The sequence below is a fragment of the Daldinia loculata genome (genome assembly GCF_022478755.1).
Source record: "Daldinia loculata strain CBS 113971 unplaced genomic scaffold F4817scaffold_19, whole genome shotgun sequence".
NCBI classification, from domain to species: Eukaryota; Fungi; Ascomycota; class Sordariomycetes; order Xylariales; family Hypoxylaceae; genus Daldinia; species Daldinia loculata.
Genome location: NW_026054873.1, coordinates 181908 through 199240, shown reverse-complemented (window position 1 = coordinate 199240; position 17333 = coordinate 181908). Strand labels below are relative to the sequence as shown.

The 17333-nt window shown below is 48.0% G+C and overlaps 3 protein-coding genes across 3 annotated transcripts; 1 reads left to right on the top strand and 2 right to left on the bottom strand.

Annotated features, from left to right (window-relative positions):
* Nucleotides 1-4138: 4138 nt before the first annotated feature.
* Nucleotides 4139-6173, top strand: F4817DRAFT_358195 (uncharacterized protein; the record flags this gene model as incomplete). Its single annotated transcript, XM_049305997.1, has 7 exons — nucleotides 4139-4173; nucleotides 4235-4267; nucleotides 4324-4365; nucleotides 4416-4715; nucleotides 4770-4997; nucleotides 5054-5090; nucleotides 5148-6173. 7 exons carry the CDS (start codon nucleotides 4139-4141, stop codon nucleotides 6171-6173), a joined length of 1701 nt encoding a protein of 566 aa, XP_049159875.1.
* A 6450-nt stretch (nucleotides 6174-12623) lies between these two features.
* On the bottom strand, nucleotides 12624-14232 carry F4817DRAFT_315077 (cytochrome P450; the record flags this gene model as incomplete). The annotated part of the gene is made up of 4 exons (XM_049300485.1): nucleotides 12624-13294; nucleotides 13377-13896; nucleotides 13956-14041; nucleotides 14181-14232. The coding sequence occupies 4 exons, from the start codon at nucleotides 14230-14232 to the stop codon at nucleotides 12624-12626; spliced, it is 1329 nt and encodes a 442-aa protein (XP_049159874.1).
* Nucleotides 14233-15344: 1112 nt separating this feature from the next.
* On the bottom strand, nucleotides 15345-17137 carry F4817DRAFT_334973 (uncharacterized protein). The gene has a single exon (XM_049302978.1). The coding sequence runs from the start codon at nucleotides 16769-16771 to the stop codon at nucleotides 16025-16027; it is 747 nt and encodes a 248-aa protein (XP_049159873.1). The 5' UTR covers nucleotides 16772-17137; the 3' UTR covers nucleotides 15345-16024.
* Between the last annotated feature and the right edge of the window lie 196 nt (nucleotides 17138-17333).

Here is a 17333-nt window from a genome sequence, read left to right as displayed (position 1 = left end):
TAAATAGTGCTTACTATAAGTTTATTTATTTTCTACCGTACTCGACCTATCTACCTATGTAGCACTCCGCGAGTGGGGATGGGATTTATAGTAGCGTATAACTGATGCCATCAAACTACCTTAGGTAGGTACTAGGTAGGTAAGTTAGGGTATCTAATCTACTAATGTAACTGACAGGGCCGAACTTTTCAAAATAGGATAGTATTATTATATCATGGCTCACCTTCCTCCTTATTTTAGCCTGCCGAGGTCTTACTAAATCGCAATGAAAATTCAACAAGGCTCTCTTGGCAAAATGTGTAGCTGCTGCCCCGTCCCCCGAGAATTGTGGATGCTCCGCCCGGAGCGGGACCTAAACGTTCGGGTATGTACTCCGTAGACAGTAGGGATCTGGGCTTTGGCGTGATAGTCCAAATTATTAATCGGCATGTTTTTATGGTCTAAGGCAGTCGCAATGCTTGTAGATTGTGGGTCGAGCTGGGCGAGCGGACGGAGGCTCGGAGCTCAACTTCTCCTTTTATATTTCTGTTCCTGACTTTGACAGCGAACAATTTAAACTCGACCTGGGTTCTTCCGATACATACGTACGTGATCTCGGCGCTCTAAACCATTTGGGATAGATGTAACTCGGCGTTGCGCACAGATAAATACTGTCGCCTTGTGGATCTACGGCCGGCACTTTCGACCTTTTGAGGAAATGAAAAGGTCAATATGACGTTGCTAAGGCTAATTCCGTTCGATGATAGATACCTATGCTTAGTATACATAGGTATAGGCAGTTTTCTCCCTGCCCCATTTACATACACAGGGATAGACCATGTCTGTTGATTGGATATACATTGTGTAAGGATATTTCTGTAGTTATTCTGCCACGGGCAACCTGGCTAGAAAAAAAATATTAGCTAATTATTCTTCGCGAACTTCTACTACCGGTATCGGGATCTTATTAGTCCCCGTGTGTTGAAGGGGACGCAAAGATTTTAGCCACGGGTCCAAGACATAATCCCCAAGCCGCAACTAATGCAATGAGGCTTGGGTGCCCGTTCTTTCACCTGAAACCGCTGTCTCTTTATCACAATCTCTGGATTAACTCCCCCCTTTAGTATGTACGGGTAAGATCCGGTTGGCTTATGAAGCAGTTACTTGGTCATAGGGGTATTATCTGCTTTGTCTATCAGCTAGCCCGAGTATCTCACAAAGACCGGAATTCTTTGATTTATCGGATCACTGGGTGTATTATCGCCACTTATCAAATATGTTACTTTATCAATACCTTAGGTGTAGGTACCTGGTAGCTATTTAAATTTTACACACGCGGAGGACTATTTGGACATGCCTCGGAGGTAATTAATATGGTGCGACGGAATTGGACGTGAGGTAATAGTTTGGTTTTCTCCCAAACACAGTGGCCTACTGTATCATGTGCGGTCCTTGTATTATGATGGGATTGCTAGTGTACCAGATGACTTAGTTCGTCCTTTAGAGGATCTGAAGCATGCCGGCATGTGGCATAGAGACATCATACGCCCAATGGAAGATATATACGCCTATGTGTTGATTCCTACAGACTAACCTAGGCTTCAATATAGGCCGGCGCTGATGCATGCCACCACACCATGCTGACAGAAGCTAGCATGCCGTCAAGGTTGTCTTGCAGTTAAAAGCATCATGGGTGAACTATTGACTCTATCTACCTTCTTAACAATATTTATCGCGCCGCCACGTTTAGTGAGACCCGTTGCTTCCTACAAGATCACAGGTCATCATATTAAAGCTTACTGGATCTTTTCGCATAACAATATCTCATCCAATATGGCCGTTCTGTAATCCCAGTGGAGTCGGAGATTCTTAACAGCCCCGCCACGCTGACATGTCCAACAGCCAGTCGTGGGCTTCGGGCTTCGTCCAGTTTACCTAAATGTCGCATGGCCAGCACAGAATCAACGAGAAAGCTCCGAAGATATGTCAGAAAATCCTTAGGATATAAGACGCCGTTCGAGCGACTACACGTGTGTAGACTTTATCGCCGCCGTCCGCCGCCCTATCTTTCGTCTTTCGGCGTCAGAGACCGGGTTGCGTATGGGATGGATGATGGGACGATGCCAGCCCAAACTCGGCACACGCAGGAGAATGCCCTGGATATGCCCTGGGATAGCGCGACAGGACATGGTCGATGCAGCTGCTGACTTTGACCACTGCCCAGTTGAGCTAGAGGATCCTGTCCGATGGGGCCGAGCAGTTAGCTTCGCCTCCGTCGTCCCTAAGCCAAGAAAGGTTTAGAAGCATATGCTACCTCTTATGTATACCTGTACGTAGATGTCCATTGACAGGGATCTTACTGAGATCATGGAACGGTGAGAGCTTAGCGGACGATACCACCTCTTACACCCCGTTACTCCTCAACCCACTCCCTCTTGACGATGATTCGCATCACACACATCCGTGCCAGTGCCGGGACTAATAGCAAGTAACGCAGTAATAGATAGCATCTTGTACAGTGTGTAAGAGAAATATATATATACTGTAGCACGCTGCCGTTGTATCCTTTAAGAGCTAAGGTCGCAAGGTCGCAAGGTCGCTTGACTTTCCCACCACCTTTTTCGCTCCAGCATGCCAAAATGCTCTGTGCACAGCCCGCTGTTAGTGTGCACAACAGATCCATCCACCGAGTACCCAAGATGCCGGGCTCCTCGGTGCCAACGGCGTGCCATGTAGTAGCATTATAGTAGCATAGATCGATAGCGATGACCTCCACTCGAATTGAGTTTTGTTATTCAATCACTGCGCTCAAACCCCCTTCCAGTAGCCTATGTAAGGCATATACATACACCTACATGTATGTATATGCCTTACATGTATATGCCTTAGGTACATAATGTAATGCCCTAAGTTGTACCTAACCTACATATGTACGTTACCATGTACCTAACCTGGTGGAAGTACCGACCTGGTTGTCCTTGTAGAGGTATTGTGCATGTGGTATGTACCTATTCCCCCACAGTAACTCAACTACCTAAGTAACGGTAATCCGTACTGTAGAGAGGTACTTGAATGATTTTGAACGGTTTTAAACCATAGTGTTCCATTAGCACCCAGGCTCCCGCCGCCCCCACCATAACAAGCGCCATAGCAAGTCCGCTGTGGATGTACTCCTTGTACTGTATTTTCCTCTTCCGGAAAGTAGGACAGTCACAAGCTGGTACCGGGCACGGTGTACATCCGCCTAAGCCCACCAAGCCCACCAAAGCTTGCGCCTAACGTCGTCGTCCGGGTAGTTTAGTTATTTAACAACCCTCCAGTCCCCCATTGATTTTCTCCATTCTGTTAGTCTTCCCATATCATCATCGAATTTAAACCTGAGCTTTGCTCTAATCTCAACCACACACTCGCTTTACCTCACCTCCCCTTTAGGAAGTCCTCGTTGGCTCCTGTCATTCGCTTTTTCCTTTTTTTGTGTGTTTAGAGATTTGTACTCGAAGGATCCCACCGTCAAAATCGTGAACCCGACTCGTCTCGCTGTGTCATCTCAGTCAACTCAGTCAACTCAAGCCCATAAAGCCATAAAGCCGCTGATAAGAATCACTTGACACCGCGCATAGCCTGTTCCGGTTGACTAGTACTCCGAGTCTCGAGAATATATATTCAATCGCTTAAAACACCTGGAAGGAAACGACCAGCAAAGACCATACAATACCAGGCTTATCAACAACATCCCGCATCTGTCTCGATCTGTCTCGTGTGTGTGTGTGTGCGCACCCTGTGTAGATCCCACGAACCCCGAGAAACCTCAAATCGTTAAGAGGTTTTAAGACAACGCAGCACACTTGGTCTATGTCGTGATATAGGCGTAACTGTTACTCTCGACTTAATCAAGAACGTCTAAGAGGAGGCATATATATATACATCTACCTCCGATCTATCGCCCAGGTCTAGTTGATTAACGCCAATCCGAACCCTATTCACTCGCTTCCGGCACGAAGATATTTTGTGCCCTAATTCACGTACGTTCTTATTCTCCTGGCCGGCTCGAATTACGCCCTTCGGAGCCGCCTGTCCGGACACGGATGCCTCGGTGCCGGTACTAATATTGTGTCTTAGTTCTTTCGTTTTACTTAATTATTCTAATACAGCTTTTACAATGGCTGGCCCAGGTGGTGGTCCTCCGCGACGCAGGTTTGTTCCCCTGAGCAAACTGAACTTTTTAATGCTCGGTGTACTGATTGCTGTATTCTAGTCACACTAAGTCGCGCAAGGGCTGCGATAATTGGTATGCTTTGTTTGACTTATGGCGGTCTTATTAGTCGGGAACTAATTAATTTGTAGCAAACGTCGGCATATCCGATGTGATGAGAACTTTCCCCAATGGTCCGTATAATCCTTCTAGAGACGCATGCAGCTTGCTGACCCCTGAGTAGCCGTAACTGTACCAAGCACAAGGTCCGATGCCCGTACAACGATGTGCCTGTTCCTGATGAAAGGGCGGCAACTCCCGACAAGCCCGATCTGATGTGGACCCCTGAGATTGAGGCCGCCGTCGAGCAGTGGCAGCGAACTGGAATTTTCCCGTTCCCGAGCCTTAATATCTACCCAGCACCGGCACCTCAGTACTATTCTGTTGAAGATCTTAGGCTGATTTTCCACGTCGCTGCCATCTGCAATGAGATGAGTGCCATGGATGCTAACGGGTTTACCCTTTGGACCCGTCAGATTCCTACGTATGTCTTTTCTCCTTAATTTGAAAAGTGACCGCGCTGACTCGTGGCGTCTAGAATCATTAAAATCGGTGCTACCCATAGCTACGTTATGCATGCTCTACTCGCCTTTTCGGCCGAGCACATCGCTTTCTTGACAAACTGTCCACATGTGGGCAGCATGGGTTACGAGCATCGCGGTGTTGCCTTCAAGGGATTACAGGAAGCCATTGGATCGTTCTCACGTGAAAACTCAGACGCCGTTCTAGCTGCCTCGCTCGTGCTCTCGTGGCAGGCGACAGATTGGTAGGCAATAAAATGCATGTATCCGAGAAGCAAAGGCTAACCCGGAGAAATAATAGGCGAAGCTGGACCCAATTGATGCAAGGGACCTCGTCCGTAAGTACAAGTCTGTCACCTGAAATACATTTGTTGTACTAACAGTAGGATTTAAAGGTCATCGATGCTATGGAACCCTGGAAGCACGAGTCCCAATTTGGAGAGTTCATTGCTGAAAGCAGCACGTTCCCTACTGCGCCCCCGTCCCCGACTCCGGATCACAAGCCTCATCAGCCGCGGAAGGAGGATCTTGATGCGTTCCAGCGCACCATTAACCAGATCACCAAGGTTGAAGCTCACCTGAAGCAAAACAAGGAGGACCCTCAACTGGCGACCCAGCTGGTATGCTTCCTTAAGGGTGCTCGCAAAGTCAGTCCGATTCAGTCGATTGAGGATCAGTTTGATCGACTCCGGCCTCTCCGCACCTGGCTCTTCTGGCTTCCTGTGATGTGCTTCAAGCAAAACGGCACGTCTCCGAGTGCCTTGGTCGTTGTTGCGCACTACTACACTGCTGCGATCATGATGGAACGCCTCTTCCCCGAGATTGGCGCCGCATACTTCGGTAGTCTCGCCATCGGACCAGTAGAGGAAATTGCCCGACGACTGCTCTCGATCAACGTTTCTGGAAGCCTCGATGGAGACTCGCAGACACCGCTTACGCTCATGGAATTCCCCATTGATACAGTTAACGAATTCCGGTCTCGCATGGGTTGGGTCCAACCGGTTCGTACGCCGTCATTCCCGCAATTCGACCCGCCCAACTTCTACATGAGCGAGGACGTCATGCAAGGTACTCCCCCTTCTACAGCCTCGTATCTGCCTTACGGGGACAATCCGGCGTTCAGCTGGAGTACTGAGGATCTTTCCGTGATGGGTCCCGAGCAGGAGTCTGGCAACGCAGTTAGTCCTTTGGTCATTTCCTCGCCGTTTCCGAGCCAGCAGTACCTCAATATTCCGTCGCCCTCATACGGAGGCTACAGCCCGGTGTCTTCAACATTCGGAGAGGGTTCCGTTGCATATAGCGACCACGATGAATTTGGCTCATGGGATTCTGGGATGACGGCCTATCCGCCTCTTGGCTCTGTAGGGCCCAGCAACTTTGGTGTCGGGTTCGTCTCTCCAATCCAGACCGTGTGGATCTAAGCTCTGAAGTCCCACATTGGCTCTCCGTTTTGACGTGGAAGAGGATAAAAATGATTGACCATACCGCTCAGGAACACCAATACGCAGCATCTAGCATCTTCGTCTTCACACTACCTCCCGTTTGAGGTTCCAATGCAGCAGCAGGACTATGCACCTTCACCATTTCTCAAACCCGACCAGTGGCACGGAGCTTCCATGGAATCGACTACTCCTCTTTCTCTATCGGCGCCGTCACCCAGCTTCATGACGCCTCAAATGTTCCAGCATCACCATCATCGGCAAAATTCCTCGGTATCGTCAGCCCCGGTACCATTCAAAAGAGAACACGAGGAGTGACAGAAACCATCTCGACGACTACTGTCCACACCACCCGAAGCCCGATTCCTCCCGACCCAAATTTTTAATACATTTTTTCCGACTTTACCACAGACGCAATTGTACACCACACTCCTTTGACTGGATTCAAAGATATACACATACATGTCTACATCGACACAATGATACCCACGATCCTTATGTTACACGAAACGCATAATACATATTGCATAATGAACAAGCTTACGACACTCCTTATGATACCATCGAAGATACCCAAAATAGACACTCCTTTCGCAAGATACCGCATTATATAGACCGACCATTTACATTCCTTACGACTCACGACGATTTCTATATAACTGAAATAGAATCTCAGCCGCTCCCTTTGGAAATGCATTGTTTTTAAACCAATAGGATACCCCCGCACATTACCCTCGACCAAATTGCATAGCGACTGTTTACAACTCTTCATCCGGGCACAAAAATCTGACGACCTCACGGGCGGTCTGTCATATGCATTGGGACGGCGTTAATTGCTTGTTTTTGATTTTTTTTTTCTTGGATATGTTTTTTTTATTGGAATAGAGAAGATCACGGTGGGGTTTAGGAGTGGATGCTGAAGATCCAAGAGCGGCATAGTAGCAACAGAGGCCATGGAGCTGTTGCGAAAAAGGAATATTTGGAGTTAATGGCGTTATTCTAATTGGATTGATACCGAAGCGAATTCGGTATTGGAGGAGGCGTACGAACTAAAGGTTCGATACAGGAGCATATAGTTATCGCTTGTTGCTCCATGGCTTGGAAGGCATGAGGGTTAATACTCGCAGCAACAAGCCGACCGTCTGGTCTGACTTGGGTGCTCGCAGATGGCAGCGTAGTTTCGCTCACTCGCGGATAACTAATATTAATTGTAATACAAGGAAACGCGGTGCTTCTAATACCAAATATCGTTTTTGCCTATTCATATTTTTGGACTATAGTTTTTACCTATCAATTGGTGTTTATGGTGGCTTCGCTATAAATCGGTAAGGAGTACCTAACATTAGGTAGTGAACCTAGTATGTACCTCTCTACGTATCGCGTACTCGGAAACGATCCGAGTAAATTCTATGTCAGTCGCGAAATATCCCCGGCCTTAACCCAGTCCCCTAAACTCGCTTATCATTCAGGTCTAACCCTAGAAATGCCACCTCGTCATTGGAGCCGGGACGAGCCGCGTCATGTCTCAGACGGTCAGTCTTGGGGGTTTTGCTTAGGTCAGGTACTCTTCTTACCCTTGAGCGGCCCGGACATCCTACAAGTCGACCCGAACGCGCCAGGGTGGTCAAGTATTGCAAGTCACACGCCATGGTATGTCTTACACTACTCTTCATTCTAGATTTCTACTACTCACAAGCATCAATAGCATTATTTCAACCGGGTTTAGGAGGCTGAGCAAGACTAAGCGGCCGGACCCTAATTAGGCTTGACACCGGTATTATCAGATGGTCATAATATAAGAAAGCTATCCTAAGCTAAGCGACCAATTAGACGCGATGGCCAGGGGTCAGCCGCGTTATACGAGGTTTTGCTACGAGGCTATCTATTCTTAGATTACCTTTTATTATTTTCGCATTACCGCTGATCAGAAAGGAGGCGCATTTCAGCTTAGCTCAGAACGCCATCCCATTCATGTTACCTAGGTGAGTTGTCGTCCCATTATGTCACAGCATCAACAAAGCATCATTAGATCATTACCTACCTAAGGTATAAGAGGAGGGGTTATGCAGCCCTATGAGACGTTACACTCGAACGACTTGCCACAAATCGCCACGCCGCTAGTCAAGCGCGCAATACTGTAGCAATTATCGGATGCTATTCTGTGGGAAGTGGCTTATTATGTCACATGGATTGCGTTCTAGATCCCCGACGTTGTCGGAAGGCCACGAGCTTGTGATATCATGTGTTTCGCCGTGGTCGTGAGGTGGCAGAAGTTTAGAGAACGGCGGAAAGGGCCCAGGTTCTTCTAAGATACCGCCGTTTCGGCGTCTGGACTTTCGGAGCCGCCCACGACTCATTACCGTGGCGGAAACGCCTCGTCGGGTATAACCGTGCTACGATATCCCTTTGTGCCGATAATATCCTCGGCACGAGCAGGTTTCTCTTAGTCGTCGAAGCAAGCCCGCTGCTGGCATCTTCACTCCTTAAAGCAGCAGAAATGGGAATAAGAACGAGACTATATCTATAGACACTGTGAGAGATGTATAGGCCTTACGCAGATACATAGTTCCAGACCTTAAAGCAATCTACAGGACCTAGATGGACTATGTGCCCTTACATTGAACTTGAGGCAAGATTCCAATTGGGCGACGGCTAATGCCTCATTCAGGAAGTATGTTCTCGCTTATCGGGCTCGCTAATACTTAGGTAGGGGAATAGGGGAGGCGTGGGATCAACCCACCCAAAAAATCGAGCGCGTACCTGCTAGGACTATTGCTGCACAGCTCAGTCCTGCGGCACTTTTCATCCGAACCAGTTGAGTATACGGCTCTAGAACGCTATACAAATGCCCGATTTACAAGACGACATAGGCTCTGTTTTAGACACTGTGAACAATCACCATCCATGGCGTCCCTTGCTAGGCCTTGGAATGGCTACAATAATCCGTCCGTGCAGTAGTGTTTCTGCGATCACATATCTACGCGCGCCTCTCACGTCAACCTGATCATGACGATCTAGAGGCCGCTATGGCACGATGATTAGCGCCCAAGATGTCCTCTGTCTCCTAACTGAAGTGAACCCATGTTTGCTCAGGGGTCGATATATGATGCTATCAACACCCGCATTTCTCTCCTCCCCCTTTAAGACAGGTCAGATCGACTTCGACCTCCGAAACTAAAGCTTTTACATAGCCTATTTACATAGCCCACCTTCAAGCCTAGAGTTGTATAGCTTCTCTACCACGTCCACTCGAGTTGATACCTACCATATAGGGATAGATACGGCCGTCTTCGCAAGATACCGGAAGAATATGGCACGAGGAGCTAACGACGGCTAGTAGGAAGCAGTAGTTGTCTCGATGGATCAACTAGTTGTAACAACTCCCCATGGCTGATGAATAATGGGCCAAGTACCGTTCGCTCTGGTTGACGGTAGGTACAAGCTATCAAATATGTACAAACTGCATGATCCATCCTTGTCACCATAAGGACACTGCCAATGTGATGCCGCACCTCACCTGCAGATAGGCAATGCATATGTGGACAAGCTAGACAGCTTCTACTGCGTCGTATAAAATCTACCGGCTTGTTGTCGGCGGACCCAGTAAGTACTAAGTCAAATACTGAGTCAAAATAGGGGGGCGAGAAACACATTCCATACCTGTCAACATTATACTCAATTTAATCAAAGAATTTCCTATTTCGCCGACTTTTTTTTACACAGCAGATGAATATTATAGTTTCCCGTGCTACAGACCTATTTTGACGCTTGTTACCTGCTCGTCCAACCCCCAGCCTCCGACGATCTTTGGTGGTGACCAGAATCTCGTATTCGCTAGCCCCATCACGCCAACAGCCCCTGTCAATCCAAGCAGGCAGGCTCCGCTCCGAGGGCCCCCCTAAACCCTAATGGAGAATATATGCATCGATTGGTAGGGAAATAGCCCGTTCTTGTTACATAGCACTGCAGCCACCGGTAGAAAGAGAGTATAAGCTGGGACCTTTGGGGGGTTGCGGCTGGCAGGGCGGATGGGGATGGGGATGGGGATGGGACGAATCGTTGTTGATCTTACTAAAACCCTGGGAACGGTCTCAGTTGGTTTGTTTCCCTAAATTCTTAATGCCCAAGATAAAAGATCATGGTTTGGGGGGTCTTGGCTGGCTCTGAAGTCATCGAGTATTATCCGCTTTTGGTACCGTACTTCATCCCCCCAGGGTCGGGGAGAGATCAGTGATACGCTCTAACCAAACAATGGTACGCTGGGGAATCTAAAACGTGTCTCTCCAGAATTTATCGACGAATCTTCTTCTTTCCCCTTGTTCTTTAAAGGATTTGAAGCACTTGCCTAGGACTACGTGGTTACAGCACTGTTTTGCTGCGTCAAGGGTATCGAAAAATCGACTCCCCCATCCTCGATGCCTGTCGCTCCCTGCCGTAACAGGTTGTTTTCTAGAAGCGGCAATAGTTCCTGCGTTAGGACAATCCAGCTCTGTAACAATGCAGCTACACTAGCGAATGTAGACTTAGCTAGGCCGAACAGATCCCCTTCGTCTACTAACACCTCGAAGTATCCCTATCATCGTCTCATGTACACGCCTAACCTAACAGTCTGCTAACAGTCTGCTTCGAGAGAAACCATGGAACGATTCTAAGAACACACATGCATAGCGGCGTAGCATTATCCTCCCACCATCTATACCAAGCTGCGGAGTTGCTCGACCGAGCCTTGGCCGACAGACAAACAGTCCCCCCCGTTCAGCCTTCGCCCCAACATTTCCTGCTATACTCGGCTGCTTTCTGCCGTGTATCGTTACACTACGTTCGGAAGCAAACAAATATCTGACGTAGACATGATGGATGTGGTGCATAGGTCTACCAGAAGAACGGAGATCCGTATGTAGGTAGGTAGCACTTTGTGAGTCGAGAGCAAATACCGAAATTTACATCACAACGTTGCTTTCTGCTAACACACGTGCGACACAGGGTGCCTGATATGCTACTATTACACACCTGGAAGAACGTCCCTGATTATGCTCCTACCTGATTAATTATTCAGCATGTTTGTCCTACCTATAGATGAATTTATGTCAATAGAAGCCGGATGATAATCGACACGGAGGACGACCGCGGAGTCCATCTCTCGCCTATTATGCATTAAATATTCGCCACTAAAGCTTCTCCTATCTACCTACTCATATGAGTAGCCCGAGAATACCCACCCCGAGAACGTATACGGCCACGATCCCAACATGTCTATAGAAACCACATATCGATAGCCTCATTACGCCTCAATTACCTACGAAGAATTATTCGAGACATTTAGCCGCGAAGCTAATAAGCAGTAGTATAACGACTCCAAGTGCGAGAAAGCTTCAAATCCTAAGATCGCAACGAAGGTAAAAATAACCCAGGGGGGAAAGAGAAGGAAAAGAAAAAAGAAAAAGAAGAAAAAAAGGAGAGAGAAGAAGGAACGATAAAGGGAAACAAATTACAACCACCCAACCACCCAACCACCCAAAAGAAGAAAAGAATGTCAAAGAAGCCAGATCTACCAACGTTCTGCCGCATTCATAACATATTAACAAGTTGGCCTTCTTGTCGCCCTGCCATGTTCAAAGCGCAAGTTCTACGAAACCCTCCCCGAAGAATTATCTCTAGCCCATCCTCTCAGCAACTACTAGGTAGACCTAGACCAATAGTCATTTTGGAATCGAAGTACTGACCGTGGATAGAAGAATGTCTTGTTAGTGGCATATTTAAGTCGCTACCTGGAGTATTGGTGTTATCTGGCAACTATCAACCAGACAGTTTAGGATAAGGTAAGCCTTTGCAGGTATGGGTCTATTTTCTCTTGGTATCTAGTGACCGGTGGACGTAGGTAGGGAGTCGTTAGTACCGATCTTTATACTCTACTACGGATTTCAAAGTATGTATTGCAAAGCCTGTAAGCAGACACACCGGAGCTCGTTATTATACGGCATAAACAGACACTCCATAGCTCACGAGAAGCTAAATTCGACATTAATAGCATTGGGTAAGACTGTAATGATTGTCAGCTAAAAGGTAAGGCTACATACAAGCAATCTAAAGGAGTACCAAATATTACAGTTCATTTATCAACCTTGCAGAGCTGGTCAATAACCTCAGTAATTACCCTCAACATGTTCAGTATAATAACGATCGTTAGTAGAGATGCTCTTATAAGCCCGCCTTGCCTATCCCACCATCCCTTTATCTTCCACCTACCTACGTATGATTCGTATGTACCATCACTTCAAATATTCATCATCAGTCCACTATAGCAAAACCCGAAAATAAAGCAATAAGGAAAGAGAAGAGCTCAATAGTCAACTTTCCAGGCTATAGTCACCCACGGCTGATATATCCATCCATACACTGCCGATAATACTAAGGTTTATTTATGCCTTATTATCAAGCAAAAACAATATCCTTCTCCTTCCTCCTCCTAATCCGGACCGTCGTCCTTTGCGGCCCCAATAGGACAGACCCGGACCAGATGTTCTTCGGTCGTTTGCCTTGCATCTCGAAGTCGTAATGAGCAATGATATACGCCATCATCAGCTTCACCCCGACGGCCGCGATATGACGTCCTGGGCATGCGTGGGGCCCGTACCCGAATGACGCATATTCGGGGGCTACCTTAACCCAAGCTTGCGGCATCTGCCGGGGAGTCGTCGGCGGCGGCGATCCTTGAGTATTGCTATTGCCGCCTTCCCAATCAGGCGCAGTGGGTTCCCCTGCGAACCGGAACGGCTTGAAGGTATAGGGATCCGGATATATGGCGGCATCATGCATAATCGAGTACGTCGGGACGACCAGGACTGCGCCTTGTGGAACGTGAATGCCTGACGGCGTCTCGATGCCCCCTTTCTTGATCACAAAGCGGGGAGCAGAAAATGTCGTAAGCGTGTTGATGCGCTGCGACTCGCGCATCAAGCTATCAAGCTTCACCATAGATGCCAGCGCCCGCTTATCGAATTTGCCGCTATTTTTGGCTATTACGGATGCAATCTCGACGCGTAGCTCATCAATGTACTCGTACTTGGAACACGCCAGGTCCATGATCGCATGCGTCATAGAGCCTGATATCGTACTCATCGCGACGAGATTGAAGGCCAAAATATAACCGAACAGCATATTCGAATTTAAAGCAGTGCGGGTCACTAGACAGCTTCATATCATCGATGATCCACCGCAAGAAATCGTTCTCTGTAGCCTCGAGCTCAGGGTCGACGCTGTTTGCTTCGGCTGCCGCTAACCGCCGTTCTATTTCTGGGCCTAGAATATCATAGATCCTCCAGGTACGGATGCGGGCCGGTAAGGTGAGGAACAAGGCGGCAAGTGGCTGGAGCGGCCTCCATATGAAGCGTATTGTTCTCGAGACCGTCGGTATATTTGTCATGTACGCAATAGCTGCGTTGCTTAACTTGGCACTGCGGCTTATGGATTGGCCAACGAAGACACGATTCATTACCTGGCATGAGACATTTTGTACCATGCTGCGCATGCAAATCTCATGGAAGTTCTCAGTGTCTGTTCCAAAGAGGCTATCCACAGTGAACCGTATCTCGTCAAGCAGAGCTGGGACTGTGTTGTAAGTTTCCCTAGTTAGGACCGTAGAAATGAGCCGGTTACGAAGGATGGTACGGAGGAGGCGCTGATTTAGAAACAAAATATGTTCAAACTGGATATATACTTAGTGCTGGTGCGTTTTAACTACGATCATATACAAAGTGTTTATACTTGGTCTTCGTCTTCCACGCGGTAGTCGACATCAGATTCAGGCTGGCTGACAAGCCATTTGAACTCGCTAGCAGGCAAAAGGACATCTATAGGGGTGGCAATTAGTGCTGACTTCTTCGTCTTAAAAGGAATAGCCCCTATTTAGCTCAACTAGAAAGCTCTAGTTTTCGAGGCGGGCTAGCTACAAGGCGAAATGGGAAAGGGAGTTTTCTTGATTCAACTTACGGTCATGAACGCCGGCGACAGGCAGTATACAGGTTTTGTGTTCCTCGCGCATCGTATGTACGCAAACTCAACAGCCGTCTTCGTGTCCTTCAGGTTCCGCCACTTGGCCCTCGTGAGCGGGAACCATTCACCGGGTTTCGCACCAACGATAGGAAGGTCAGGAAGTCGTGATGACCCAAATATCCCATATATAGGTAAAGATAGCGGCAAGAAGCACCGGTACAATTATCGCTAGGATATTTGATATTTCTTCTAGGGTCATGGTTAGATCATATACATAAGAGAAAACTCTAAGACAGAAGTGATGAGAGAAAGATAGAAAACTCTACAAGGATTTACCGTATACTGACCATCTTTTAATACTTTATTAAATCATCGAAGAGTAGGCATATACTTACGCGACCAAGACATACAAGTAGATTAGGATTGGATAATAAAACTGCAAACGCACAGGAATTCTCCCATACGGCGTCGTAGGTAACGAATAGAAGATACGGCGAGCCGTGTCTGCTCTTCCCTATTCAACCCCACGGCATAAAGCCACTGCATGAGCGGCCCAAGCTATTACTTGAATCCGCAATTGCCCGTGCAGGATTTAAGCCATTTAATTAAATAAGAAAAATAGTGATTCATATTAGTGTCGTGTAATTTTATATGAAAGAGTGTATGATCGAAAATTGCAGTCATTTAGTTTAGGTTAGATAGGTAGAGGGGTTTTTAACGATCAGGTGAGTTTCATATTTCATAGCTGGTGGCTTTAAGAAGATGTAGTTACATGTAGTATTAAAGGAAATAGATGGATATATGTGTGTTAGATGTATTAAAAATACCGAAGGAAAGAAAGAAGACTAAATTCAAGTAACAGGTGAAGTTTAGAAAGTGGGATGCATACTATCGTCATGGCTTATACTCGCACTAGGAGGAAGAGCAAGTGACTACGCCATCATTCCGCTTATTCTAGACACATGACACTTATAATTAATATCTCTTCAATTTACATGCAATCTATGTCACTCTGGTAGCATTGATATAACAAAGATATTGTCATATTCTGGGGTCATACGTAAGAGAAGCTATCTCCTAAGGTAGTATAAGCTCCCCTTAGTTAGGAGAAACATTAGGTAGGTACATATATTAGATAGTAAGTCATTATCATTAATTTACTACTTTTAAAAAGGGTTCATTGACATAGAGTGGGATAGAGATTGCAATCATACCTCTTATTGGAGCAGACTCTCCTTCCTATTTATCATGATAACTGCGTCCCTACACCAAGCGAGGAACAGGCGATCCTAAACGAAGTAAGGGCCTCAGGTATACACCCGCCTCATTACTAAAAACTATACAAACTAGATATCTAGTGGTTTCAAACCATGCCTTTTCCTTTTTTACCTCCCGAAGTCCTAGATGCAAAATGCAATAGACCAATCCTTTTGTTGTTGTACATCCTATGATTCCCTCGCGAGCCCCTGAACAACGGCACAGAATAAAACCACCACCCAGATACAAATCAAACGATGACGAGGCTACCAGAACTCCCTTGGCACGATGGACCTAGGAGACGAACCGTGATTACCTATTCGTATCCCTATCCGTACGCCTAGCTGTACCCTCGTGTGACTAGGAAATTCGTACCCCCGTGACCTGTGACCGATTACCATATCCCTCCCGCCAGCAGACCATGACATGACTCGACGAGTGCACCGGACGAATGCGGGTACCTCGGCCGGTCCGATCCACTCTTATCCACTCTGGGGACCTTCTCTCTTATGTCCGTCCTAAAACTACGTCCTACTATGTAGATAGTTCTCCCACACCTAGGCAGCAGACCAACCAGCTCCCCCCTACCGCTCCTCCAACAACGCCCTCACCCTCTCCAACCTCCCCATCGCACCCTCCAACCTATCCAACCGATCCCTCTTCTCCACATCCCTACGCTCCAGCACCGACACCCGCTCCTCCAGCTTCGCCCGCGCCCTCCGTTCGCTCGCCACCATCTCATTCGCCTGCTCGAACAGCGTCGCGCTCAGCTCCTCCACCTCCCTACTAGTATCCCGCAACCTCCCTTCCGCCTTAGCCCGCAGATCCCGCTCCCGGGACAGCGCCTCGAGCAGATCGTCCCCGTTGGGCATCGCCGGCGCCGACGTCTGCGCCGATATCGACCCCCGCGCCGCCCCGTGCGCCGCTAGGTTCGGCACCGACTTGCGCGGCGCAAGAAGCTGGCTTATCCGCGCCGCGGCCCCGGATGCTGCCGTCGGCAGGAACGACGAGCGCGGGCTGTTGCTGGTGGTGGTGGTGGTCGTTGCGACGGACGTCGTGGACGCGGCGCGCAGGCGCGATAGCTCGTCTTCGTAGTCGGCCCATCGGTCCACTGCGGCGGTGGCTTTCTGGTTGAGCAGGCGCACCTGGGCCTCTAGGTCTTCGATCTGTTTTTGCGCTTGAAGTAGGGCTATTTGCGCTTCGGAGGCGGGGGGGAGGGAAAGCCCGCAGTTCGGGCAGCAGGACGTTGTTGTGGTGCTGGTGCTGGTGCTGGTGGCTGTCATGGTGTTGGATATGGGTATCGGTGGGAATGTCACTGTCATTGTGGCCATGTCGGCCGGCGGTTTATGTGGGATTTAGTCTGGTAAAAAGGCTCGCTTCGCTGGAGATGTCGCTGGTGGTGTTTGCTCCGAAGTGCGGCAGATATAGCGAAGTGCGTTTGCTCGGGTTTGAAGTCTAGTGATATAGATATCGATGTTGTACGAGGGGTAAAAGGTGTGAGTTATTAGGTTAGGTAGGTAATGAATGAAACGGCTTAGATTGAGGTCGATATTCAATTGATGGTGCGGTTGGATTTCTCGGCGCCCTTTTTCCTAGAGGTAGGTTAGGTGATTTTCATTAAATGTTTACGTGCAATTGCCCTCGTCGTCGGGTCGTAGTCAACAAGATACAAGATCAAGTATGCGAGATACGGAATACTGCGGGCAGGAACGAGACTGGGCTGGTAACAACCTAAACCTAACCTATAAGACGACAAGTTATTTGTGGTAGTGGGACCGGGTTTGTACATACATACGACCGGACCCTGCAGTAGCAATGCTGCGCCTCGCTATATTCGTCTTGCACGTACGAAGTACCTACGCGTGTATTTTTGGTAAGTGGGTACTTTATACG

What these genes read in the sequence shown, in the direction of transcription:
- F4817DRAFT_334973 (XM_049302978.1), bottom strand. Translation starts at nt 16,771, where the DNA reads ATGGCCACAATGACAGTGACATTCCCACCGATACCCATATCCAACACC.